The sequence below is a fragment of the Phoca vitulina genome, unplaced genomic scaffold, assembly GCF_004348235.1.
Source record: "Phoca vitulina isolate PV1807 unplaced genomic scaffold, GSC_HSeal_1.0 scaffold63, whole genome shotgun sequence".
NCBI classification, from domain to species: domain Eukaryota; kingdom Metazoa; phylum Chordata; class Mammalia; order Carnivora; family Phocidae; genus Phoca; species Phoca vitulina.
The window spans coordinates 2,618,862-2,646,484 of record NW_022589766.1 but is presented as its reverse complement, the minus strand read 5'-3'; the positions used below and the strand labels follow the sequence as shown (position 1 = coordinate 2,646,484).

Here is a 27,623-nt window from a genome sequence, read left to right as displayed (position 1 = left end):
GTGTGAGGTAGCGCGGGCTCTCTGGAGTCTCACGGAGCGGGGTTCGAGGGCCAGGGTGCCTTAGACCAACGCTGTTTCGTGTCTGGACCCTGTGCAGCAGGGATAGCCATCGCGGGATTGTTAGGAGGACTGCTCGTGATAATGTACGGAGAGCACTCGGGGTATGGCATAACTATTCCTGCAGAGAGCTCACTTAACTTTTCTAAGATTGTTTCTTCTTCAAGAGTGAAGAAGATGCCCTGTGACTTTTAGGGTAGTTGAGAGGATCAAATGAGATAAGTATGCAATTATGCTATACCAAGATTTGATTGAGATTTAATTAGAAAAGCCCTTCACAAGGATCTTGGTAATCCGTTCCAGAGTTAGCACTAATACATTTATCCTTATGTTGAACTAGAATTTTTCCTTCTTTATTATTGTCCTTTTCAGCTCACTTGGCCTTCTAAGAACCCAAAGTTCATGTGTTTCATGAAAATCTTCATGCACTGAAAGATATATTCCACTCACCCTAGCCTTTAGGTTTAAAAAAAAAATCTTGATTATTACTGCAATTTTCTCATCTGTAGTTCTTTGTTACTTTATTCTAAACTCTAACTTTTCCATTGCTTCTGGTGGTCAAAATAAGAAATGATCTTTGAGAATTTCTTGGACTAAAATATAGGGGAAAGTTTACTTTCTATCCTCGATTCCCCATTAAAATATATCTTTTATTAGAAAAGCAACGTCTCTTTATATACATTTTGGAGAAGAGGGAAGGAAAATTGCCCACAGTTGTGTGAGTACAATTAATAGTTTTATGACTGCACATCTGGTTATTTTTATATACATATTTTATGTGTCTTTGTAGCTTATCTATCTTTATACGTATCTTACATAATCGCAATCACATACAAATAGGAATCTTACAATGTTGTTTATATTACTGCTTGTCTTTAGCACCTAACTCGTAGAATTGTAAGGATTCGGTGCTTTAAGTGCTTAGCACAGTGTCTGGCATAAAGTTAGTGTCCATAGGTGGGAGCTAGTTATTCTATGACATTTCCTGATCGGTGCCCAGAAGTGGATTTACTGGGTCAGGTACCTTTTAGGCTCTTGATACATGGCACCTGCCACATTGCTTTCTAGAAGCCGTTTCAGTTCCTCAAGCCCTTGGCAGTAAAGAGTTTCTCCGCTCCTCGTTAGCACTTGGAGCTCCCCCCAGCACCTCCCCACTTTGTTTTTAGATTTGGGAAGCTAATTTAGTAGGTGCAGATAATGCCTCGTTATTGAAGTGTCATTATTTCATAACTATGGATGTTGAACTTGTCTTACACTTACTAGCAATGTTTCCTCTTGTAGGGGCTGTCTATGACCTACCTAACAAGCGGAATCACTGAATGTTTTCTTATTGAATTATGTAGGCTCTTTAATAAAGATATTAATCCTTTGTCATATGGACAGCAAATGTTTTTCCTGACTGTTTTCTTCCTATTTTGGTTGCAATTTTTTTTTTTTTAATTCACACATGCACACATGCGCGCACACACATACACACAATGTGATCCATCTCCTCTGTGCCCGACCCTCGCCAGGTCTGATGGTAGTGGCTTGAGTCCAACAAGAGAGACTCCTCCCATAGTTACACGGGCTCCTGATAGAGTGGTCACACATGTCTTTCATGGTGAAAGTACACAGACTCTTCACAGACCCAGAGAATACATTTCCCTTGATTTGGGGAAAGAGGGTAGAGAAGGAAGGAGCTAACAAAACTATTGCTTGGTTTTTATAATAGGTGATAATTTCAGCTCTTCGTGATTAGAATCTTCTACACATTCTCCATCCTTTCCTCTAGGACTGGTGTTTCTGAAGATACCATTGCAGATACTTATTTGGCAAATGCCTGCTCAACCATCATAGGCTTCAGCCGAGTCCTCTGAAGAACTCCCACTCCCACCTATCCTGATCCACCTTCTTCACGTGTTTTCTTGCAAGAGGAGGCTAGGTCTTAGTGAGATTTGGGGACTGAGGGTGTGGGGCTCTTCACATGGATGAAATGCTGGTGATCTCCCTTTTCCTACTACCCTGTTTAAATTTAAACTTCTTTCCCTGAAAGAGAGTGAGCAATCCTACCTGGCACCCAGGGAAGCCTTGTGTGGATATCCTTAGTAGAGCAAAGTCGGTCTGTATGTTCCCTTGCTAAGGAGTCCTGTCCTTTCTCATCACCAAGGTCTGCACTACAGTCTCTAATAGAGCCCAGACGGCTGATGTGTGAAAGAAGGAGCAGGCCTCCGTGGGGTTTCTCATCGCTGTGGCCAGGATGGTGGCACACAAAGGCATTCCATTGGCTTCTGAGTCTAGATCTATAAATATATTTATTATAATATAACAAGAACTTAACAATAAACATATACTATGTACAATACCATTACAGAGAACCCTGTTTTATATCATTCACAGAAATAGCCAGTTTTGCTCCAGTGTGAGAAGTGAGGAGAGAAACGGAATTTCAATGTCATCTGTGTCGAGTCTTGCTGACCCCTAACACCTCCTTTGGAGGCACACACACACCAACGCTAACATTAGCCTTGCCCCAGGCAGTTAGAAATTTGTGCTCCAGTCCTTGGGTTCACACTTGCACCCTGTTTGACATAAATACTTTAAATGACATACAATGTATGTAGTTTTGTGCTTATTACTTTTTTAAAAGAATAAATAATATTAAAAACTGCATAACGAAGCTCGGTATCTTGTCCGAGTGGGAGCCACACTTGTAGTGCTAGAAGTCGATGCCCGACGTTGGAATTGGAATTTTGTGTCCTCAAATACCGAAAGGTGGAAAGCATGTCCTGTCCTTTTCTCCTTAGAAATGGTTTTTATCATGAAATGACGGCGAGTTGACTTCCCGGATAGAAAAATGGTAAATGCGTATTTGGTACCAACTTCAACTCAACGGCGCAGTGGCGGCGGCTCTCTTCTTGCCCTGGGATGGAAACTGATCACCGCGTGAGGTTTGAGGGTCTGAGGACTGGCAGGAAGGCCTTTCTGTCATGAGCCACGGTGTGATCTCCCTCCTGGCTTCCCTTTCCTCTGGTTCGTCTGCTACAGGAAGAGCGATTCTGCTCATGCCCCTCAGGCCTTGGCTGTCATGGCTCGTCTACAAAGGCTGTCCCCATCCTGAGAGCTCTTGTAGCAGGTGCCTTAATATATAGCTATAAATATCAAAAATAGTCTCCTGTGCTTTGTAGACATTTATTCTCCCTCCCTCCCTCCTTCCCTTCCCACCCGGCCTGGGTCCTCAGCTTTACCTCATGGAGGGAGCCGGACTGGTGTCATGAGCCGGGACTGGTTTCCTTCTAGAACAGAATCTTCTTTGTCAACGCCTCCAGGAGGCACAGCTCTTGATGGGGCTGTCTGGGAGTTACATTTTTTAAAAAATAAAACGGGGGCCCTCACCCCCACCCAGGAGAGATCCTCTATTCTGCACATAGAAAAAATTAGAGCGAATGCCCCACTCCGGCACAACCTACAAAGAGCTTTGGGAATTCCCGCATGATCCTCTCATGGCCTCCTCCTTCTCTCAGTACTTAAAAATAGCCTTTTTGTTTATCAAGAAAATGCCTTGGAAATCTAAATAATTCATATCGGACAAGAGAAAGCTAGCACAGTCACCTGTCCTTCTCCAGCAAAAACACGGTAGAAAAACCTGTGAGGGACGAAGGTTCTCCCAGCCGTCCCCGGGCTGTCCCTGCACGGCCGCTCCAGCCACATTGGGCTCGGCACTGGTGGCCGGACCTCCCTTCTGCCCGGCGGGGACCAGGAGCCTCCTAGGCCTTGTGCCACACACAGTATTGTCCCTTCTCTTCTCTCGGCCACGGACAAGTGTAGATCGGTTAAAAACAAAAGTAGGAATCAAAGTGATAAGGACACTTTGATCTTATTCCAAAGAGAGCCTGACACCTAATATTGTCATAGGATAACTGATCTATGGTTGTTTAGGGATCAAGCTTGCTCTGCAGGAAGGAAAAATCAGCTTCTCTCTCCCAGTTGAAAAATATGTGAAACTCTATTGCACCGGGCAGAGCGAGCGCCTCCGTTCAGAGCAAGTGCCTTTGAAGGAGCCCCCAGGCCCAGCTGCTTGTATGGTTGTGGTTCCTGCTGCATGGAGCGCTATGCCCCCGTTTCCCCCAAAGGCGAGGATGATTTTCTACATTCAATGTAGAGAGTATTCAAAATGTTTAGCGCAGTGATTCCCTTGATTGTGTCTATCAGCCTCTTGCGGGTGTTGCTGAACATTGATCACTGTGAGTAGCATACATGCCTCACCAGACTTGTCCAGTCTCGTCGTGGGCTTTCTGCAGACGTCAGCCGCTTTGAATATATTTCTTTATCACGACGCAGCCGTGTCTGAACACAGGGCAGGGCATGTGGGGTAGTAGGGTCCACGTGTTGGTCGCGGGCTCGTAGGCTTCCATGTTGCCCAGGGCAGGCCCCTCACTGCTGACAATGCCCCCAGTGGCATAAATCTTGCCATCAAGCACCACGGCGCTGTCAGGGAGAGCGGGGAGAGAGTTAGCCATTTCACTTCCACCTCGGACCTGGAGGCGGACTCAGTACCCCGGCCCGGGGTAGGCTGCCTCTCCCCCTTTGCCAAAGGTCTGAGGGATCTCACTGCTTGCCTCTGTCCTGTGACCCGAGCCGGTACAAGAAGAAAACCTTTCCTCTAGGGTTGGTCGGGTGCCCTGCGTCTACCACCCTCCGAGCCATGGGGGACATCCCGGGACCTGCCGGACCACTGAAAGGTGGCGGGGAGAACAGCCTTGTGTACGGGACCCTTGAATCCGTTCACTGAGCATTGTTTTGTGTTGCCCAGAGGCTTCGTACAGCTCCAATCGAGTAGAGAGCACGACTCACAGGGCTGATGGCAGACAGGATAATAAGGAGCCAAGTCATAACCCAACACTGACTACCTGACCGTGAAATTCACCCTGGCCCAGGCGCTCAGACTCCCGGCTCCCTGCCCTGATTGCCAAGCACCAGGGGCCTGCTTCTGCCCACCGGTGACGGCCCGGCGTCCCCACCCGGGGCAGCCCGGGACGCCTTCCTGTTGCCTGCCACCCTGTCGTCTCAGCGAGCTGTTCCCACGGCCAGAGCACCACCGCCTGCCCCGTCTGCACTTCCCGTCTTCCCGCGGCTCAGCTCCCCCGTCCCACGCGCACCTACATCCACGCATCCGGCCCCCGTTTCTGCCGCATGTCGGCTAACGGCCCCGTCTTCTTGACTATCCCCTGACGCTGAACAGGTGCCCTTGCAAAGTCACCACCTCTTTCTGAAATTCTGAGCCTGGAACGGAACGTGCCGGTCCAGACATCTTACCTGATGTTTCCAGCCTTAGCCCCTGTAGTTGCCTGCCACCTAGGGCCCTCCGATTTCTCCCTTGGTGGCACATCTTTCCCCTGCTTCTCTTGCAAGGCCCAGCTTACACCTCCTCACGGGCACGAAGTCTTTCTGGGCCCACTCTGAGTCTCCGATGAGGCACGCAAGTCCTCCCCACAAGTGGTGCTCAACCTCCAGGTGTGCTTATTGTGGACAGTGTAGTCAGAACGGCTTGCACACCGCGACCATTGGAGTGTGTGACGGGAGGGTAAGGCCCAGGAACTGCAGGCTCTTCGCGCTAATAGGACTTAGCGGTTATCTAGTCCAACCGCCTGCTTCATCAATAGGACAACTGCCCCAGAGAGCGCAAGTTGCTCGTCCAAGGTCCTAAGATAGGTTAGTAGTAGGTTACAGCTTTTCTAGCTCTGCTACACCAACTGCGGGCGCTGGGACTGGGGATCCCGTGATTACCTCCGCATGGGTGCAAGGTGTCCTCAAGAAAGATCTGCTATGTGAATGTTGAAAATGGGGTTTCTGGGACCCCTTTTTATATTTCCTTGTTCCTCTTGGTCTGGGAGGGGATGGGGCTAGAAGAGCAGGGTCTGCGGTCTCACTGCCCAAGGTGGTTAACTTTTCTGGGCCATGGGGCCGGGCAGACTGGGAACCAAGCCACACCCTGACCTCTACCTCTCTCTTCCTGTGGGGGCTGGTCCGTGTGTGTGTCCGCCCCGTCAGCTTTGAGACTCCAAGGCAGCTGTGCCTCGTACCGCTCCCCGGATCCCGTGGTCAGAGCATCCCTTGGAAAGCCACCTGTCCCGTGTAGGGTATTGCACAGGTGCGGCCTGGGGGACAGCTGTCCTCACAGCAGCACCTTCACCTATCCCCGGAGGTGTGGCCTCGAACGACCTGGGGCTGGTGCCTGTACGAAGCCCTCCATTTCTGGCTTGGAGATGGGTCAGCTGGAGCCCCCCGGAGGGGCTTGAGGGCCTCGGGCTGCCCCCGGGCTCTTCCCATTCCGCCCTGGCCCTCATAGCCACACCTGCAGCCGGAGGGCGCTGCGCCTGGGAATTGCTCTGGTCATCCAATGGCGGGCGGTCATTGTCGTGCTCACACCTGTCCTGCCGCCTTTCCCTCCCTGCCCGCCTCCTTCCCACCCCTAGCCGAGTTCCTGCGGCCCTCACCTGCAGAACTGGCGAGAGTGGTTCATGTTTGGGCCTGCCTTAATGTTCCCTTTCTCGGGGTCGTAGATGGTGGTGGCTCTGGCGTACGCCCCGCCCAGGATGAAAACGAAGCCATTGAGGGTGACGGCGGGAGCGTACTTGTTGTCTGTGAGGAGAGCAGGGCAGGCAGGTCAGGGCATCTCTTCCTGGCCTCCCCCTCCCCACCCTTTGCTTTGCCAGGAGGCGCTCCCGAGGACAGGCTCCGGCAGGACCGCCATCATCGGTGGCTAACCCGAGGACGAGGCCCGGGGCCAGGAGGCACCTGGCGCGCGGTCTAGCTTGCCCTTTGTCCCGGTAGTGGGGTGTGCAGCTCTGCCCGGCCTGGGGGCTTGCCTCCCCCTCCCAGCCCCGGACGCGGGCCTGCAGAACTACTAGGCTCAGCCGGCCCTCTGGGCTTGGGCTGTTGAGACCAAGCGGACACTGAGGTGGGCATGCTGCACGGGCCCAGGCTGAGCAGAGAGCTGGCTCTCACCAATCATGGGCGACTCGATAAAGCTCCACGTGTTGGTCTGTGGAACGTAAGACTGTAGGACCCCTGCAGCCCTGCCGGCCTCGTTCACGCCGCCAAACACGTAGATCTTGCCGCCGCACACCGTGGCTGCCGCAGAGTGCACTGCCTTTGGCAGAGGGGCCACGGCCTCCCACTGGTTGGTAATGGTGTCGTACCTGTCGAGGAGAAAAAGAGCCCAGCATCAGTGGTGGGCTGTGTGCGGGGCAGGGCGGACAACCAAGGCGGCGGACGCTGGGGGGCACCGGCCTCTGCTTCCTGCCCTTGGAATCACTGGCATAGCCCAAGATCACACACAGCTGGGGGCACTCGCGTTGAGTCACTCCAGGCCCCCTAGATCTGGCCCAACCTGGCCTCTCAGCCTTCCTCCTGAGGCTCCGTGGGCTCTTTTTTTGCCCGTCGCAACCCCTATGCAGATTCTCGTCTCCATTCCTTTGCTCACATAGGGCTCCCCAGCTTCTGGGCCCCTTCATCCCTCTCTATCCAGCTCATTCCTACCCTTTTGCCCAACAGTGCTGCACTGAGCATCTGCTGTGCACCCAGGCTCTGGGCTGGAAACTGGGGAGACAGCAGGCTGGACCAGGGAAGGACAGGAGGGAGCGGGACCAGAAGGAGAGGGGCACTGATGGGGTTCAATCGTTAATTGATGTTGCCATTCAGGAAGGCAGAGTTACCTAGGGTGACTCAGGGTCTCAGGCGTGGGGCATCAGAAGGAGGGGGCACTACTCAGGGGACAGGAATTGAGGTTGGGGAGTTTGGAGGAGAGAGATGATTTCAGTTTTATTCATGGGGAGTTTAAAGGACCTGTGGGCAACCAACTGGGGATGTGCGGGGTGCAGCTGACGGGCAGCCTATACATTCAGCTTTGGGATCACGGGCCCAGCGACGGAAACTGAAGGTAAGGGAGTTCACAGGCAGTGGGGGGGTGAAACTAAGGCTGAGGACACTCTGGGGAAACGCCGGCCTTTAAGAGGGAGCTGAGGGGGTCCTTGGAGGAGTGGCGGCATATAGAGGGCACGGCTCCGTGGGCGGGAGATGCGGTGAGAAGTCAAGAAGTCCCAGACAGGTTCCCGGCCGTCTTGTCACGGGCACTTTAAGAGGAATGGAAGGTGCAGAGCTATATGTGTATCAGGGAGTGAATGGGAAGGAAGGCGGTGGGCATGACAGGTAGAGACTCGACTTGGAGGAAACTCAGCTGGGAAAAGGGGCAGAGAAGGTAGAACCTAGAAAGGCATTTGGAGCTCAGAGATGGCTTGCATTGGTGGCATGCTGATAGATGTTTACAAACGAGCTCTCCAGGGAAAAAGTCCTTGCTGATTTCTGTGATGTGAATCCTCTCGGCCGATTTCAAGCTACCAATGGCACGTGGTGGAACATGGCACTAGGAAGCGATGCGCAGCGGCATACCGCCAGACAGAATCCCCACCACATACAGACACAGCAGACACATCGAACCTCCAGAGCACAGACGGTACACAATATAGTAAAAAAAAAAAAAAAGTAGTGGTGAGTTTTGAGTATGGATTACCTTTGTTTTTAATATAATTTATTTAGTTCTAAGTTTATACGGTTTAATTTTTAATAATACCTGTAACTGACAACTGGCTTGCAGAGTTCCTAAAAAAGGTAATAGTCAGCTCTCAGGGGCCAGTATGAACGAGCTCCAGCACACCGTGGGTTTTGTTTTAATTTTAGGGGGAAAGGTTTACTTGTGTTTACGGGCTGATAGGAAGGAGCCCAAATGGGTAAGGAAAGGTTAAATATAGATGAAAGAGAGGGGAGAGCTGATAAAGGGAGGCTCCTGGTGGGGGGATGCAGGTTGGATCCAGAGTGGAGAGGGAAGTGGTGTCCATGCGGGCATGAGAGAGGGAGGCAAGGATGGCGTGAGAGTCAGTCCATACCCAGGGCGATGGCAGGGAGAGGAGAGGGTTCTTGACTGATGGCGCCACCTGCTCTGTGAAGCAGGAGCCCATGCTGGCGGGATATGGGCACCCGTGGGATAAGAGCCTTGACGGGGGAGGAGGAGATGAGAAACACATGCTCTTGAGAGCGGGCGAAACTGCAGACAAGGGCCCTGCAGCATGAAGGACACAGTACACGTCGGAGGACTTCAGTCTGTAGTGGGGCCAATCTACGAGGTGCTGGGATCTTCTCCACCAGCGTTCAGCCCCCAGGGGAGGCACGGAGAAGGTGCAGAGTGACAGGATTGAAGAGATCTGTGGCGTACGTATGGCAGGACAAAGTAAAGAGCATGGAGAAATGATGGAATGTGAATACCAGACAAAGCGGGGAAAAAAGTGACAACAGAAAGCAGCTGAAGAGGGACAGACTTGGGATCTAGCAGACTGGCCAAGGAACTGGGAGATCTGATGTCTTTCTGGGCAGCTTCTGGGTCTCCGTTCTCAGTGTCTCTGTCAATTGCTCTCGGGGGCTGCTCTTATAAGCACTCACTCTGGACCTCTTACTTGGTGGCCCATCTCCTGCTCGGTGCATGGCTCTGTCGCCTGTTCTGGACCCAAGGTGGGGCCTCCACTGTGGGCTGGGTTTTCGCCAGCACACCTTTCCTGGGAAGCACGCAGGGCCCACTCTTCCCCATGAGGCTCCTTGGGGCTCGAGCCATAACAAGGTCACGGCTTAGTGATCCAGAAGATGGCCTCTCTTAGCCGGTGCCCCTGGCTCTGAGACAGGGATGAGGGGGCAGCGGCGAGATGTTCAGCTCTGTGCTTGCGAAGACTCAGGATTTGAGAAGAGGCTGACGGACCTTAGAGGGCAGCAGGGGCTGATTCAATTAAGCCCCGGACGAAGGCTACGTGGTTAACAGGCAATGGAGTAAGTCTTTTTGGACAGTGTCAGAAGTTCAGATGGCTGTTTTTTAAGCCAGTATGGCAGAGATCCAAAGAGCTCCTGTAGAAGGAGCTGGGTGACAGCGGAAGATTAGGTGGCTGTTAGTCTTCAGACTTTCAGTATAATGGCACATTCCGCCAAATGCGAATTTCCTGAGAGCTTGTTATTCCAGGTAGCTGATTGCCAAGCTGCAAGCCCTCGTCAGCTCAATCTGTCAGCTTCCTGCTTGAGAAGGATATGCTAATGACATGCAAATGACCCTGTGGAGTGAGGCACTCTGCTATCATTTATCTGGTAACCACAGCTAGTGCAATATATTGCTATGAAGTATTAGACCCAGTTATTTATATAATGATATAATACAGGTTTGTCTACTGCACTGTTGTTTTAATCTATAATTATATAATCTTGTTCTATTCCTGTAATACAGTAATGTAATATAATTATAATGTACCATATATCTCATTCATTATCAATATAAGAGCAATTTGTACCATTAGTGCTTCCTGGGGAACAAAGCACCCTCGCGTCTGTCCCCACTACCCTGACCTCCTTGTCACCCTGAATTCTCATCATTGCCACCATGCGGTGCAGAAATTACTTGTGCAAAGGGGCTGCAGTTATGTTCCTCGGGAAGCAGTGGGCGTCCCCTCTGCCTGCATCCTCCACCCCACCTGTGTGCACGCCACCCGGAGGTCTTCAGGTCTGCGTCCTGTCCCTGCAAGGACAGCCGCCAGATACCAGAGGGCTGAGGAGGGGCTCAGGGCACCTTGTTGTCCTGGATGGCTCCCCCATCTACTGAGGTTCCCGGGCTGGTCTTGCTCACATGGTGCCCTAGCTGATATTTCTTAGTGGAACAAAGGCCCAGCCCCCGGGGGGGGGCCAGTAGAGGCTGCTACCAGGCCTTGGAGGAGTGCTCCCGAGCCCAAGGGGAGCGGAGCTTCTCCCCCCGCTTGGTGCATTTGATCCTCGAACAAATTCCTGTATTTATCAACAAGTATATGTTCGCAAAATGAGTAATCAGCATCTTAGGAGATTAAAAATAGCTGACAAAAGCAAGACGGGATGACAGATCTAGCTCAGTTTACTCCTACACAGAAAACCTCTCCTTTTTCATGTGTTTATTATTGGATGACAAACGGCTGCAAGCTGGTGCTTCTGGAAGCCCTGGGACGTGAGGGCCGTGCAGCGGGCCCACTGAAGGCTGTCAGCATCAGGGCTGACCCAGGTTCAGCTGCAGTGTTAATATCCTCATAATCACACAGGGATTCCCCATTAACTCCAAATCAATATGACAATTAAATGTCGTTACTGAGCCATCTCTGGGCTCCACTTGGGGGAGTAAAAGCCCACAGTGAACATCCAGAGCTTGTCTCACTCTGAAACTATCTTTGCTGTAACATTTGTCAAGTGTCCAATTAGCCACTGAGGGAAAAATACAAATTGAGGGGTACGTGTGGGTCCACAGGCAAAATGCTGTCGCATGGGAAGATGTGATTTCCGTGACAGCTGATGATGTGGGCCAAGGGTGGTGGGCAAGCAGGAGGCGAGGACGTGGAGAAAGGGCTCTGGTGATCTTGGCTGCGCCCTCCTGGGTTGGGACTTGGGGCCAGCTCAGCCTAACTTGCCCTCCCTTGGGGGAACTAGTTTCTCCAAAAGCGGGACTGCTCTGAGGCCTCCCCTGCTTGCTGCTGACTCATGAGCCTTCCTGAGTTCTTCCCGTGGCTTCTCCCCCAGGTGTCTGTTCTCGGCAAGAATGGTCTCCAGCTCAAAGGAAAGATGGAGCATTTGCACCCCGTGAAGTGCCCACCTCAGCCTGTGCTCCCCCTGCCTACACCCGATCCCTACACTCTGTGTGGCCAGTTGTCAGTGGGCCTCAGCGAGGAAGCCAGCCTGGGACTTCCAGCAGAGGGCAGGCTCACACGCGCCGTTCTCCGGCCCATTGCTTTGTATCGGCTTCTGGAGAATTCCAGATGATTGGCCAGACCTGCTTGCCGTGACCATTCCCCGTGTTGCAAGCAGCTTTCCCGGGATGGGTGGGAAAGAGGGAGCAAGGGGCTCCCCGGTGTGGGACCTCCAAGCTCGGCAGGGACACGGAGCCACGGCGACGGACGAGGCACCCATGTGGGCCATCGGTTGCAGCCTTGCCCTACACCCCCCGCGAGTCTCTGGGCTGGTACTTCCAGTCCCGGGGTGCCTCTAGGTGCCTGGGCAGGCCGGCCAAGCCCACAGTGCGTCTCTTGCCTTCAGCTTGTCTGACCCCTGCAAGGGACAAGAGTGCCCCATCTCAGGGATGGGGCGGCTCTCGTCCTTCCTGTTGCCCTCCCCCCACCCTCAGTCCTCCCTCTTTGCTGTGTTTGAAGAGCCTGCGACTATCGCCTTATAAATGTCCCGTCTCCGCTTGGCCTCAGCTGGCTCGGTGCTGGGTGGGAGGAGCAACATGATTTTAGCTTTCTTGACCGTGGCTTCATTACCTCTCCACGTGGTCCACGTTGCCTGCCACGCCAAGTCCCCCGAGGGTGTAAATCTTGCCGTCGTAGACGAGGCTGTTGTGCCGACAGCGGGGGACCGTCATTCTGGAGACAAGGTTCCAATTATCGAGCAGGGACATGTAGCACCAGACATCGGCCAGCGTCACCCCCGATTCCATGCCACCTGGAGGCGGTGTGGGAGGTCCAGAGAGCAGGCGGGGAGTGAGGAGGGGCCCCAGGCCGGGCCGGCCCAGCCCCAGGGGCAGAAGGAGAAGGTTTCACCCGCCAAGTGGACCCTTCTGGGCCTTGGTTTTCCTCAGCCCTGGCGTGGGGAGAGGGGCCCCCGGGAAGTCTGTGCCCGGCGCCCAGCCCAGCCCCGAGGGGCCTCACCTGAGAGGTAGATGTTGTCCCCGGCACTCACTACGCTGAAGAACTCTCGGTCGTAGAAAGGCAGCGAGGCCAGCGGGTACCACTTGTTGTTCTGCGGGTTCCAGCAGGTGACGGCCACCAGGGAGCGCTGGGTCATCCCCACCATCTGACGGCCCCCAACCAGGACGATGACCTCCGCCACACCTGCAGGGACACAGACGCCCCGCCTTCGGACACATCCCAACACTGTTGGCCTCTGCACCCGGCGCCTCCCGTGGAGGAGCAGGTGGGGACCGCCCAGAGTCGGGCTGACCCCACGGCACCCGCATTTGGGGAGCTCGAGGCCTGTCCCTCAATACCTGCCGAGAGGCGGGGCCGGGTTCGGGGCGTCTGCATCTCCTGGCGGGCATGTGGCAGCATGTGGTAGCGTTTGGCTTCGTTGACCAGGTCCCGACACGCTTCTGACGACTTGATCAGTTCCTCATTGTCCACCACGTTGAGCAGATAGCTGGGGTGGATGAAGGGGAGGCGGACCACGGCCAGGAGCTCCGCTGCGTACTGCGGGGTCAGGGAGACACAGGGTGGTGACATTATGCAGACGGACCCCCCTCTGGCGAGTCATACTGGGCAGACAGGAAGGACCGGTGTGGTACTGCACGACCCAGGTAACGCCAGTCCGCCTTTGGCTTGAGAGTGTAGACACTGCTTATCCCAGTCTAGACAGTGATGGGGGGGCTCCCATCAGCCAGAGGAGAGCAATGGGGGAGGTTGGGTGTGCTGCAGCTGACCCTGGGGCGAACCATCCATCCGCTTCTTCAGCACCTCATTCCTGCCTCCTCCCAGGTCCCCGGCCTGGGCCTCACCCCAGGCTTCACCCTCACTGAAATGAGGATCCTGAGCCCTGAAGAGGTGTACATGGGGCGGGGAGTCAGGAAGAGGTGGGAGGGCCCAGGAAGGCTGAGAGTGACCATGAGGCCTGCAAGTCACACTGGTCAGAGCCTGAGTCTCCCCAATGCCTACAAACCCCTTAAGGGGCATCCCACGGCCTCAGATTGGCACCCGGACCCTCTCACCTGCACTGAAGGCTTTGCACGAACTGACTCGAATCCCCTCCTGCCTGGCAAACTCTTTGCTCACCACTTGGCTTTAGTTTCATGCAACAAACGATTGGTGACACCCCTTACTGCGAGAGTGTCAGTAAGACCAGTAAGCCCCAGTCTCTGAGCTTCGGGTGCGCGCAGTGCACTGGCAGGTTGGGGGAGGATCCATCGTAGAGGCGCTAGTGGGGCCCCGAGGAGGAGCCTGGTTAGGAGTTGTGGGGGTGCAGGGTAGGAGGCTTCCCAGAGCGGACGCCGGCTGAGCTGGGTGAGGAAGGGCTGCAGGTTTCTCCAGGCCTCAGGTGGAGAGGAGGTAGGACGCCCGAAGCACACGCAGAGACATGGGAGCGTGAAGGAGAAAGGTGCATCTGGGGAATTCTATGGAGCTGATTCTTGTTGGCAGGGGGTGGGGGGTGGGGGGGTGGTAAGCGGACAGGGGAAGTGACACCGGAGAGGTGAAGGAGACCAGAGCCTGACCGCCCCTATGCCTTGCCTGCCAGGGCTGGTGGGCTTTTTCCCGCAGGGTGCGTGACGGAGCTCCCGGGGGCCTTTCGACAAAAGCATTACACCATCAAATGTGTTCTTTAGGAAGACTGCTAGCTCGGGCTGCGGTGTGGGACTGAATTGGGGATGGAGAAGACAGAAGGCAGGGCAGCCGCTCGGGAGACCCCCTCAGCAATGCTGGTGCGGTGAGGGGCCTGACTGGGGAGAGGAAGTCGGCAAGTGACGGCGGCCTGTGGCCCGACGCACACGGGAGGGATGGGAGGAATCCAGGCTTCTGTTGTGCGTAATGGGCAGAACTGAAGGAAGGAACACAAGCTGTGTCGCTTTGGGGTGGATGAATTAGAGGGGCTGGGGGACGCTGGCCACAGGTGTGGGGGCTGTGGGGGACGGCGGTCACCATCACAGCTGCCCAAGCTGACTGGCTGCCTCCCTCCACAAACGAATCTTGCCTCCTCCCGACCTGATCAGAGGACCCTCTCCTCTTGGGCTCAGTGGCCCGGCCAGGGTGGACAGCCCCACGCTGCTGATCCCAGCGCCTGGCCCATCCCTCCCTCCCTTGTGCCGCTTCTTGTGCCCCACACAACGAAGTTCCCTTGCCATCTGCCACTCGACTGCCTCGGGGTGTTCTGGGCCCTGGCCTCCCCGACTCTGGCCTCCCCTTTGCGGCTCTCCAGGTGGACTCTGAGCTACCTGTGTCTGCACTAACTCCTGGGGGCCCCTCACACGTTAGAATCAAGGCGGTTCCATTCTGAGCGAGGCCTTCAGCTGGGGTGTGACTGATTTCTGGTGACTCCGATGCCCCTCCTGGGGACCCTGCCCTCCCTTCCTTCTGCTCTGGATTCTGGCTCCGATTTCCCCAGCTGTCCCCTCTGAGGGACTTGCCTTCCCTCCTGTGACGTGTGCAGTGGCTTCCCATCTCCAGCATGGTTTCCATTTGGTCCAGGTGCTCCCCACCCTCTCAATAAGCAGAGCCTGGGTGGAGCTGCTTCTGCTGGGTCTGAACTCACGGGAGCCCCAGGGCACCTGCTTCTCCCTGCAGGCCCTGCGGCCTCTGGCTGGCCTGAGTCTCCTTCAGGTGGAAGGCCAGCCCTGGGAACCCTCTGGTGACTGACCTCTCATCTCTCCTCCCTCCCTTCACCTCTCTGCGGCCCACAGGAGCCGTTCTGGCCTCCCTCTGCCCAGGCCTACTGGCTCCTACATGTTCCCACTGATGGTCAGAGCAGGCTGTCCTGCCACCTCCACCTCCCTTCAGCTTTGCTCCAGACGCCATCCCTGCACGGGGACCCCAGACCCAGGGGGGAAGCGGTGGGCAGGGTGGGGGTCTACCTGTGCACGGGCCACGGGGTCCTTCTTGATCCACTTGATGACAGTCTCATATACGAGCTCCTCGGCCTTGGTGTTGAGGCTGTCATTGGAAATGTAGGCGATGAAGTCATCCTTGGAGATGCTGAGGATCTCCTCCTGGGCCGCCACCTCAGGGAAGATCTGCAGCGCGAAGGCCTTGGCCATGTGGTAGAGCTCGCTGCACTGCATGGCCTCGGCCATGGCCAGTACCCCCAGGCAGTTGCTGGCCGTCAGCTGCTTCTCTGGGGGCAAGAGCACAGGACCACTGACCACAGGGCCCTGGAAGGGTGGCCCTCTCATCCTATCGCCTGACACTCTGGATCCCTCTTGGAGCCCATGTCCTTGTGACCTGCCTCCAGCATCCGGGGTCCCCACAAGACCGTTTCCGGTGTCCCTGGAGCTGTGGATCTACCCTCAGGGTTCTCCTCCGCCCCGTCTCACACTGCCTTCCCTGGGGCCTCCCTCTGCTCCTGCAGGTCCCAGCAGAAAGATGGAGAGTGTGAGGTATGGAGCATCAGTGCGGGGCTTGGAGCTTCCTCGTGGCTGCGGGCCTCAGAGCGTGGGCCTGGCCTGGGGGCAGGGGTCACGCGGAGACTGACCATGTCTTCTCTGTGACAGGCTCCCACTTTAGGGTCGCACCAGCAGTAGTGCCCCTCCTATGCCCCCCCCCCGCCACCTCCCACGGGCCTCAGCCTCACCAACCTGGCCTCAAGGCCTGACGACAGTCTTGCCGGCTCTCCTGAGGTCTGGCTAATGGTTATTCTAGCCTGGACGTGCCCGGGGCTCTGCCGGTGCCTACAGTTATCCGAATTTTCCTCTTCAAACTGCCTTGTGAGATCCAGCGGCACCCTGAGGCGTACGCACAGCCTTTCCCCCTCTAGATCCTGGCTATTTTCAAACTTGGGGGCCCGTTGGCGCTATTCCCTCACGCGGCGCCCCACGCGCCCCCACCCCGGACTCACCGAGGAAGGACACACAGACTTTGCAGAAGGTGTGGAACTGGAACTTGCTGGCCGCCTCCAGCAGCGTCTTGGCGTTGGCCGAGTCGATGACCAGGGAGCCCGTGTAGACGAACTCCAGCAGCAGCTCGAGGACGTCGGCCTGCAGGTTGGACAGGACGAGCTCCAGCTTCTCCCGGCCGCACTGGCTGCCATCTTGCACCGACCTAGGCACAGAGACCAGGGTGTCCCTTACCTGCCCCGCTGCGGCCACAGCGCCGCCTCCTCACAGGGCTAGATCTCCCTGCACGCCTCGGTCACGCCCTTCATTTTAGGACTCAAGGGACACAGCAATGACACACCTGAACCTAACGACCTGACACAGGATCTGAAAGAGAAGAGTCTGACCAGAGATGCCCAAAAGAACAGAAAACCCTGCTTATCACTACTTGGCATGTCCATGCAAAAAAAGATGCAAATCAAAAAGCATGAGCTGTGGATGGGGACGAGGACCAGGACTGGCCTCAAAGGGAAACAATACGGTTCCGCCCTGCGGTTGGCTCCCGCGTCTCGGCCACACGCGGCCAGCAGGTCCCGGCCTGGGGAGGGGGGCCCCCTGCCCCTGCTGCCTCCACAGTGGGGGGAGCCGCCCGTGTGACTGAGGCTCCCAACCGGCTGTGAACACAGCCAATCTGGAGATGCCCCTCGATCGCCCCAAGCTGTCCCAGAACCCTGAGTCCAACCCCACCTATTTCCCAAAACATATTGTTTCCTTTTAGGCATGGAAAGGAAGCCCTTCATGACATTGCTTTGAAACTGAGGACGAGACGAGATAGACGGACAGAATGGTTAGAGCTGGGGGGAGGGGAAGGGACAACCGAGGACTTCCGCCACAGATAGCCAGCAGCCATGACCTGGGACCTGGCCCGGGGTGGGGCCCTCCTGCCACATGGAGCACGGGGTCAGAGGTCAGAGTGGCCTGCGTGTAGAGTGTGCATCGGGCTTGTGAACTGGGGGAGCAGGGGAGGGACACAAATATATAAATATGGTCGTATCTGGTGTCTACAGAAATACGAAACCATTGCAAAGGCTCCTAAGGCCTGGCAGCCGCGCCCTAAAGCTGGACCTGGAAGGAAACAGATAAGATGAAGCAAGAATCACACCGATACAGAAGTGACCAGGAGGAAAGACACCCAGAGCATTAAGAGTCAGGAGGCAGGTTTTTCAGAGGTGATTGGCTTGGCACCCCATCTCCGCCACTCTGACCAGTCCTGCATGGAGCCTGCTCCTGCCCGAGGCTGGGCAATGACCTCTGCCAACTCTCCACTCCTGAGGAGGCCAGGGGGCAAGACTGGTGACTTGTGGCTGGTCCCTCGGGCGCCCCTGTGGCTGGCACTGGGAGTGTGGAGGTGCCCAGCAGCTACAGCCCCCAAGAGAGGCTGACTCCTGTGTGGGCGGGGAGCTAGAGGACCTGCGTGCCCCAGTCCTGCCACCGACAGGCAGGCCACCTTGCCTCTTGGGCCCTCAGGCTCCTCTTCTGCAAAACAAGAGGATTGAACTGCATGAAGTCTAAAGTCCCATGGAGAGTTTATGTGATAGAGGCTGGAAAACACCTTGCCCAGGAGACTCTGCTCTACCCAACAGAACCTGAAATGCTCCCACGAGAGCACGTTCTCCACAGTCTGGCCACCAAGGGCTTTTAAAGCACCAATATGACGGGGCCAGGGAACAGAGGAAGCTGTGACTTCATTCAGGGCTCCCCTCCCCACAGAATGGCTTATGTCACTGGGGCCCGCGGGGGCCCTGCCTCCAGGCTCGGAGGGAAAGCTGAGAGGGAACAGTGCTGGCTAAGCCAAGGGTCTGGGCAGAGCCCCTTCTCAAACCCATAGACATACACGGTGTGTGTGACTTTTCAAGTGATTTAACACATCGAGTCCTCTGCTGTCGGGATAGATTTTCATGCCTGGGTAACTTGGTTAAGTATAAAAATAGTTCATTATGTGATCACTTGAAAGCACAGAAATCTAACACCCCAGGCCTCAGGGGCCATCTGGTCCACCTCTTCCTCGGGCTTTGCCATCTCTGCCTTCATTCCTACATGCTGCTGCCTGGCCTTTCCTCCTCCCGCCCTTCGTGCTCTGCGGAGGTCCCGCTAGGCCACGGTCAGGGCAGGGCCTGTGGGCCAAAGTCAGGCTGCTCACATTCTCCCAAGGCCCCCCGGCCATTGCTGCCTCCACCTCGGGCCAGCCCTCCCATCCACCTACATTTCTTCAGCAGAGATAATCCAACTCAGTGAAGGGCTGGGTGGACTTCAGCTGTGTGTGCACGCACACACACACACACACACACACACACACACACACTGGAGTGCACGTGACACGTGACCCTGAGGACCCCCAGTATCACCCTGTGGGGAGGGGTATCGGGCAGATGGAAGGCCAGGGGAGCCCACAGCCCTGAGTGTGGAGTCGGATGGGATGTGTATGGCTGTGCTTGTGGGAGATGCTTGTCCAGCCCGGAGTCTGAGCCAGGGAGAGGGTCCTGGGGACAGGGTGGTGACTGCATGGCCAAGGAGGGCAGGGACAACGTGAGGAGGCACATGGGTGTCAACCACCCCAAGTGCTGTCCAGGGTTGGCGAGGACCACTCCCCCTATGGTGCACAGCTACAGCTGCTCCTTCAGGACCCCTGTGAGAGGCACCCAGGAAGGCTGGGGGCTGCTGGGCCAAGGACATTCAGGGAGTGGGTGGAGCCCCCTGGGGCCAGATGCCACGCCATGGGCAGAATGACCATTCCCCTTGGTTATGGAGGAATACTTGGGAATGCGATGGAGGCTTTGTTGGGTGGCTGAGCTCAAGATCTGTAGGAGGTGAGGCCCCAGGCTGTGAGGTCTTGTGTAGCTCATGTGCACATACGTGTTCATTGTCCACACAGCTCTGGGGCCGAGGGAGGCTGGTGGTAACTCTCCATCACTGACCATCAGACGGTCTTGGGACTGGACCTCAGTGATCCTTAGGTCTCTTCCCTATGAGCAGGGATCCCCTGGGAGGCACTGCCCATGATGAGTGGCCCTGGTCACCGATGTGGAGCTATGTCCTCCACAGATGACTTTTTGGTCCCTGTCCTAAGCTGGCTCTTGGGGTCCAAGCATCCTGTTCCACTTAGCAGCATGGAGCACTGGGAGCTGCTGGGCAGTCTGGGTCCTGACATGATCTTGGAGGGAGGTGAAGCAGGGCAGGAACGCGCAGTGGTAGCCTTGTCAGGTTGGGCCATGAACCTAACACTGGGGGTGGGCGTGTGGGGCAGGCCGGTGCTGCCCAGCCCACACAGGACCCGTGGGTCTGCCCGGGCTCACCTTCTCACAGGGTATGGGACACAGCATTTGCTTGCCAGGCCTGGGTCAGTGGATGTGCCAGGAATGCCACGTGAGATCCCACCATCAGCAATTTGTTCACCTGGATCAGAGCTGCCCCCTCCAGACTTTAGTCCCTCATCTGCCCCTCACACACCTCAGTAATCAGATGCTTGCATTTTACAAGTTTGATCTGGAATAATGGCGGGGGAACCGTGGAGCAGTAGTGGGTAGGGGGGCAGTCATGGAGCGGGTGGTGAATATGGATGGCATCCTGACCTGTTCAGGAGGATGACCCCATTCTTCCGATGTGATTCCCACCCCACTGCATGCATAGGAGCTCAGGCGTCAGTGCTCAAACACGGCACACATGAGCCTCACTGGGTCCCAAGGACTTGCACAGCTCGGGCGGGCCCTGGCCCAACCGTGGTGATTTGGCGATGGGTCTGACTCACATTGTTCTGCTGGCCTTCGAGATGGGTGAGTCTCTCCTTTTATTATCTGGTCTTCCAGCCACACCTGTCTCTTCTACCAGGAAAGGGGGATGGTCAGACTGCCACCCACAAACGCCCAGCTTCACAGGGAGGGAGGGGAAAGGCAGCGTATGGCTTGCCTATTATCTGTTGGGCAACCCTACATCCAGGATCTGTGCCACTCAATTAGGTAGATCCCTTTGGCTTCCCCCAAAAGAATGATGGAGAAACCCAGAGCCTACACACGGGGCTTGTGAAAATCAACTTGGACAAATCAATATGTCCGTCTATTTTCATTTACTATAAAAAGAGAATAGAGTTCAAATGTGTCATTGGCTCCAAAAGACTTGGTGGGATGGGGCTTTTGGCTGGAAGAGAGAATGCCGGGTCTCTGTCCTGTTTGGTGCGATGAGGGGGCAGCTCTCCTCTGAGGCGTGACATTTTCTCCCCCACCCAGGCGTGGGGGCCGTGTTCAGAAGTTCGGGCAGGCAGGGCAGTAGCTCTGCTCTCTCTGAAGGACGACCCCTGTCCTCTCTGAGGGGACCTGCAGCCTGCCCGGCCAGAGAGCGTAGCCAATGCCTCCCGTGGCACCAGCCATCCCTGAGGGCTCCTTGGCTCCTGGGGATAAGTGAAGGAACTTCCTCATGGCCTCCCAAAAGTCCAGGGCAGACCCAGGTACTGCTCAGCGGGGTTGAGAAGTGACTCTGGACTTGGGAGGCTATAACCCCCAAACGCCACTAGCTCTAGTCTGTTCAAAATGTCCTTCCTCCTTCCTGAAGCTCGGGGCTCAGCCCACTCAATTGTGCTGGGGTCCCCCTCCAGCCTGGAGGCAGGCGGGGTGCGGTGATGGTGCGGCACTATCCCTCCCACCGTCTGAAGACAAAGCCATGGCTCGTCTCTCTGCTGCGCTTTCAGCCCTGATTGTCACAGGGGCTCAGATGGGGTGACAAAGGGGAGGTGAGGAAGCCCAGGGGTCTCTGCACGGCTCTGCCCTTCCTGATGGCCTCCCGAGCCTCCTCCGTGCTCCTTACTCCAGAGGACCATGGGTAAGGGGGCAAGTGGCCTCAGCCTAGGGACCTGTTTCAGGTGGGAATTGTGTCTCCTCTTGGGCAGATCCAGTGGCCAGTTTACGAGTGTTTCCAACAGATACACAAGGCGCACGTGCACACACACTCAAACTCTGCATCCTTTTTCCTCACCTTTCTGTCCACACTGTCAACCCTGAGTTTCACTTTCTTTCCGTATAGACTTCATGCACAAATAAAGACTACCTTTTTGTTCTTCTCTGGGTTAGCAAATGGATGGTAAGAGCACGAGCTTGGGAGTCAGACCTCCATTCCCATCCCAGACTTACTGGTTACTTAAAACCCTCTGGGCCTCAATTTCTTCATCTGTAAAGTGGGGATACTAATGCTACCTGCTTCTCAGGGTTAGTGGGAGGATTTTCAGGATGACATTAGACGTTTCTACAAGTCTCCTTGTGGGCTGGGTCTTGACCCCATCAGGGGAAAAAGACAAGAGTTTGAAACGAAATAAGGGAAGGCTATGGAGAGAAGCTGTTGCGGCCACACACACGTGAGGACAGAGTGTGTGGACGGAGCGGGGGTCGGCCTGGGGCTTGGTGAACAGGCGCTGCGGGCAGGACATCTGCCTGGCCCCGGGGCTCACGGGCAGCTGAGCTGGTCAGGAGAGGACACCGTGAGACCGGGCTCTCCCGCTCACGGCCTGACTGTCGTCCTTATGAAACACACATCTGACCACAGCACCTCCAGGCTGAAAGCAAAGCCCCGCGGGCCGGCTCTGGCCTTCTGTGCTGGCCTCCTTCCCTGCATTGCCACCTTGTGCCTGGCCCCCCCGGTGACACTGAATCATGTGCTGGGCCTTGACACCCCTGCTGTCCCTGACTGCCCCTCTTCCCACAGTCAGGCGTTCTGCCTGGGGGCCTCTAAACCCCATTTCTGTGCTCAGTCTGCTCCTCCGCTCCTACTTCTTTACTGTTCCCCTCATCAGGGTGTGGCCTTCCTCAGGGCAGAGACCCGACTCGTCGAGGGTTTCCTGTGGGAGGGGCTCCTGCTTGTGTGCTGAGCTAAAAGGACTGAATGATTTGATTTCCCCACGTCTGTCCTGTGGTGCCAGATGAGGGTGTCCACACCGGGGGTGTGGCGGGGGGCTGGAGTGGTGACCCCGTGACCGGCCCCAGGATGCAGGTGGACAGGAGTTCCGCCTGAGCCCGCAGGTCTGCGGGTCCTGGGACGGCAGTGGGTCACCTGCCCTGACAGTGCTCACAGAGGCCCTCAGGAAAGGAAGGACCAGGACACAGACTGTCCCTCCTCCCTCTGGTTCTTTAGTGCAGCCACCGGAGAGGGAAGCCCCTGCCTCGGGTTCAGTTCTCCTGCCGGGCCACCCCGGCCGCTGCACACTGTCCCCAGGGTCGCAGCCCGAAACGACAGGGCAACCACATCAGCTGCTCCCTGACCACCAAGACTGTGAAATTTTCCAGGATTTTACTTGGCCCAGAAAGGAAATCACCTTTCTGCAGAGTCTGCTTTCCTCCCCACAGGAGGAATTTGTTTGCAGCTATGGGCAGAAATGGTGATGGACGCCAAGGTTAAGATGAGGGAAGTAAAATTTAAAACGGCCGCAAATTAACATTGTGACCTTTGCCCCACAGGGGCGCCTCTGGGCTCGGCTTCGGCCTTCCCTCCTCCCTGAGTGACCCTCCTGTACGCTGAAGGGGTCTCCCAGACCTCAGACCTCTGACCTCAGACCTCTGCGTTCAGATCTTTCATCTATCTGGCTGCCTCGCAGGGATCTCCACTGGGGCATCCTTCAGCCACTAAAACCTGCCATGCCAGACGCTCGATTCACCCACCGCCCCCAGCTCTGCCCTGACACTGGTCCGCGGACCTGCCTCCCACCCCGTGACCTCACTGTTCTTACGTCCTGGGGCTTGCACATGGGAAGCCTCTGCAGGGCTGGCTGTGCCCATCCCCTTACCGCCACCCTGGGATGTAGGAGCTGAAGGAAACCTGGATGTCGTTTGAACCAACCTCCTGTTTTACAGATGAGAAAACTTGAGGCCTACGAGAGAGGACGTGACTTGCCTGGGGTCATAGGACAAGTGACAGAGTCAGGTGTAGAACCCAGGTCTCTTAGCTCCCAGGGGGGTGCCCTCTCCCTTCTAGGGACCGCCTCTTAGCTCCAGTGCCCATCATTTCTGGTTAGGGCCACTGAGGCACATCTTACAGTTCTTTCACCTTCAGGTGGACATCCCTTTCCCACTGCTCCTGATGGCCCCCACATCCTCAGACCAAGCCCAGGGCCCTAGCCCAGGGGTCGGGCTTGCCCGCCCATCTCACCCCAGCTCACACCCATCTCTGGGAAGGCTATCTTCCCCTCCACACTGCTTAGGATGGCCTCTTTCCCAGCTTTTCATTCCAGGCAACACATGCCTTGTCTGGAGCATTCTAGAACATTCCAGAACATTCCTTGTCTTCCAGAACATTCTAGGCAACCCACCCTTTGCCTGGAATGTTCTTCCTCCTTCTTTTTGGGCCTAAGAAGCCTTCACTACTTTGGGTTCCCACCAAGTGGTGTCCTCTGTTGTGTATGAGAGTTTGGCTTTATGTGTAAGGTCTCTAAAGACAGTCAAATGGCTCCTGTGCTCCTCTTGCCCACATCTCTCTAGCTGAGGGCTGGGCCATCACTTAGTACCAACCTGCCCCTGCATCCTGCCCGCTCTGTGCTCTCCAGCTGGTCTGTGCAGGGACCAAGGCCCTAAGATGCCGGTCACTGCCAGTACCAGAATTTGCCAAGAGTGGCAGCACAAAGACCTCCCTTGGCCTGAAGAAGCCACTGGACGTGCCCCTTTACCCCAGAGCTCATGCCCCTGACCCCTGTGCTCGGACAGAGAGAACCCAAGCACTGGGGGCGGGAGACCCAAGCTGTCCATGAGACTGGAAGTCACAAAGAGCCTGCCCCTTCCTGCATGGCTGGGGCCAGCGCGGCTGGGTGGGGCTTGCACGCCGGGCAGCTCAGCTCTAAGTGAAAGGACACAACAGATTGGAAAGGAGATGCCAGCCAGTGTGCCATCCTGAAACAAAACACAGTCACTCTGGGGTTAGTTGGCAAGTCCAAACACAGCATTGGGAAGCAAGCAGAGGTCCTGTCCTCCCACTCTGAGCCCAGTCCCGGCTCAGCGTCCGCCCCGGAGAGGCTGCAAGGCAAAATGAGCAGCGGCATTAATCTGCTGATGGGTGAGAGAAACAGGAGCGTTACCCTGGGCCGGCCCCCTCGGCTGCTCTCCCTCGCTAAGGAGCTAGAAGGTGGCCCCTGACTTCTTTGCGAGGGCATGAAGCAGACAAATTAAAAAAAATCAACATAATGGAAAAAAAAAAAAGATGCTCATGCACCATTAAAACTCATTCAGGTAGAAATAGCCGGGGCGGAGGGCAGAGGGGGCGGGGAGCAAAGGCTGAGAGAGACCGTGTTTAGGACACACCTGGTCTGTGCTCAGACAACACCCATTTAGGCTCAGTGCACAAATATCAAGGCGTGCAGCGTGAATGAGGATTTGGCTACAAGTCTCTTCTCCCCGACTCCAGCTGTGGAAAAGCGGCACCGTGGGCACCTTGTGCTCCTCAGCAGGGGGACAGTCTGGTCGATGTGCTTTCCTGGCATTAAGGTCACCATCGACAGCAGTGATGGTGGTGCCTGGGACCCTGTGCTGAACCAGTGGGGACAGTGTGCGGGGGTCCCTTAAAGTGGAGTCCACAGCCCTCCTAATCTCACAGAGGGCTTGTGAGCCACTGAGAACTCGGGATCCTCGGGGCAGGGCAGGGGTGTTGTCTATGGATGGCAGAGGCCCCTGGTGACCAGCAAAGCTGCGTGGGGGCGGGCTGGGGGCCGTGGCTGCTCTGAGGCTGCGTGTGAGAGGGCACTCGGGGGCGGGGTGGGGGGGAGGAGAGATGGCTACTGGCTCTGTGACAGGGAGTCACGCTTCAGGAACCTGCAAGAGAGGGGAGGAGAAAAGCGACACAAAAGCGTCCTACAAAGGAACAGACCCGACCACAGCTGGAAGGAAGGCAAACCTTTGAATCAGGTCCTTGAAATACAAGCTGCAGGAAGCTAGAACATTTTGGTGGACTTCAAACTCTCTGCCTTCAACAACAATTTTCAGGTCTGTAAACGCTTTCGCTCTGCGCTGCTGGTTCAATTCCTTCAACATTTCTGCAGAACAGAGAAGACAGACAGGGCCAGGTTCCCATTAAGAGTTTTTTTTTTTAATTAAAATTTTTTCTTTTCAAGAAGTAGAGAAATAGGAAAATACTTGCTACTGTTTCTTGGCAAGACTCTGGCTCAACACTGACAGTCAAGAGAAGTCACGAACAAGGCGTAACAAGCAGCAACGGGGAGGGGCTACAGAACCAAAGGAATAACAACTTCCAAAAGCAAAAAAAAAAAAACAAAAAAACCCGACAAAAAACAAAAAACCAAAGAAACAAACAAAAAAACCCCAAACCAAAACAATACAATACAAAATATATATCTATATATATATCTCAAACCCAGAAATTGAAAGGCTGGGGGAAAAGACTCCCACACTGACAATTGGAAACACAGAGAATACATTATCACAGACAACTAAAAACTGTCGTATAACTACAGAACGAGTTCTCCAAATGCCAATGAGGGCTGATGTATTGGATACCAAGTAAAGCATGGCATTGTGATGTACGATGGGCTGGATATGGTTCAAAGGAATAAAAACCACAAAACCTGCAAGAACAGCGTCCCTTATGTTAGACACTCAAGCCGTGGCACAGGGTGAGCTTCTTAGAGAGGGGCCCCAAGGAAGGAGGGGGTGCAACCGGGGCCTGAAGAGCACTTCCTTCCATTGCACACTTCCAGGACTGTCAGGAGGGCTGACAGGAAGCGGGGGGCGGGGCGCACCTCCTCCCGTTTCCTTGGGTCATTCTCTCTGGACTCCTGCCCGCAGCTGGGGCTTCGCCATGGGAGAGGTGCCCCCCAAGTGGCCTCTGGGGCCTTCCCACCCTGATGCACACCTACCTTTGCCTGGTGTCTTGGCCACCTGGGGCCGGCACAGAGAGTGTCCCATGCCCGTGGGCTCCAAACCTGGGATGTCTCCTAGACCCCGCTCAGGGCTCAGAACGGGGAAGGAGGAGAGCCTGACAGCTACCCTGATTCGCTGATAGAAACTCTCATTTGCGAAAGTTAGGGCCTTCCGATGACCAGTGCCCCCACTAGCTTCGCCTTGTCTGCCTGCCCCCAGTGGACTCCCTACTTGCTGGTTGCTGGACATCAGAGGCCCAGATTCTTGGCCAGAATGACCTAGACTATTGTTAGGCAGGGTTATGTCCTTTAGCAGGTAAATGGGAGAGGGTGGTCAGCAGAACTGAGCCCTGCTTCCAAGCCCCCCACCATCATCCTGAGCCCTCAGGTCTATGCTGCACCCGGGCTGGCTGGTGTTCTGGAATCACCCTCCAGCATGCCCTGCTCCAGCCTGACCTGTCGTCTCTGTCCACATGGGCCAACACTGGCTTCCTGTCAGGATTCCCTCATGAGCCCAGCTCCGCCTCTGACACCTGTATGTCCTTGGACAAGCCCCTGTGCTCTCTGAGCCTCTGTCTCTACATCTGCAAAATGAAGCTGGAGGCTCCCGCTCTATTCCCAGAGCCTGGTGAAAATCCCTGATTCAGGCTCAGGGATGGGCAGGGGCTTGCAGGCTTTGAGGTCAGACAGGTCCATCTTTGCGAGGACATACCGGGCTCTGGTTTTGCTGCAGACCAAGGCAGACAGGGAGAAAAGGGGTCTGAGTTGTGTGGGCAGAGCTGAATCATTGACCACACCACCAACCCCACATCAGGCTGAGCTGGAGTCGTGGCAGGGCACCTGCAGGGGTGTGTGGAGGGCACTGGCTGGGGCCCCAGAAGGACAAGGGAGACCAGCAGGGCCTGAAGCACTAGGTGGAGGTTGTGGAGGGCACCTGTGGGGCAGATAGGGAACAAAGCAACGAGATGGGGCAGCAGGTGAGGTCAGACCTGAAGAGCCTTGCAAGCGGGCTCCAGCTCAGTCTTCTGGGCACCAGGGAACCATGGGATTCTGCTCAGGGGAGTGACTGGCTTGGACCTG

General features: G+C 55.6%; 1 protein-coding gene across 1 annotated transcript in view; it reads right to left on the bottom strand.

The window, feature by feature from the left end:
• Window positions 1-2,338: 2,338 nt before the first annotated feature.
• Window positions 2,339-27,623, bottom strand: part of KLHL29 (kelch like family member 29) — a 303,248-nt gene continuing 277,963 nt past the window's right edge. The window contains exons 6-14 of the mRNA XM_032391636.1: window positions 25,562-25,700; window positions 16,672-16,874; window positions 15,692-15,951; window positions 13,124-13,322; window positions 12,786-12,968; window positions 12,399-12,579; window positions 7,045-7,238; window positions 6,534-6,678; window positions 2,339-4,524 (exon numbers count right to left, since the gene is read on the bottom strand). Of these exons, the coding sequence (XP_032247527.1) occupies window positions 4,341-4,524; window positions 6,534-6,678; window positions 7,045-7,238; window positions 12,399-12,579; window positions 12,786-12,968; window positions 13,124-13,322; window positions 15,692-15,951; window positions 16,672-16,874; window positions 25,562-25,700 (1,688 nt within the window). The 3' untranslated portion in view covers window positions 2,339-4,340. The remainder of the gene's footprint in view (window positions 4,525-6,533; window positions 6,679-7,044; window positions 7,239-12,398; window positions 12,580-12,785; window positions 12,969-13,123; window positions 13,323-15,691; window positions 15,952-16,671; window positions 16,875-25,561; window positions 25,701-27,623) is intronic.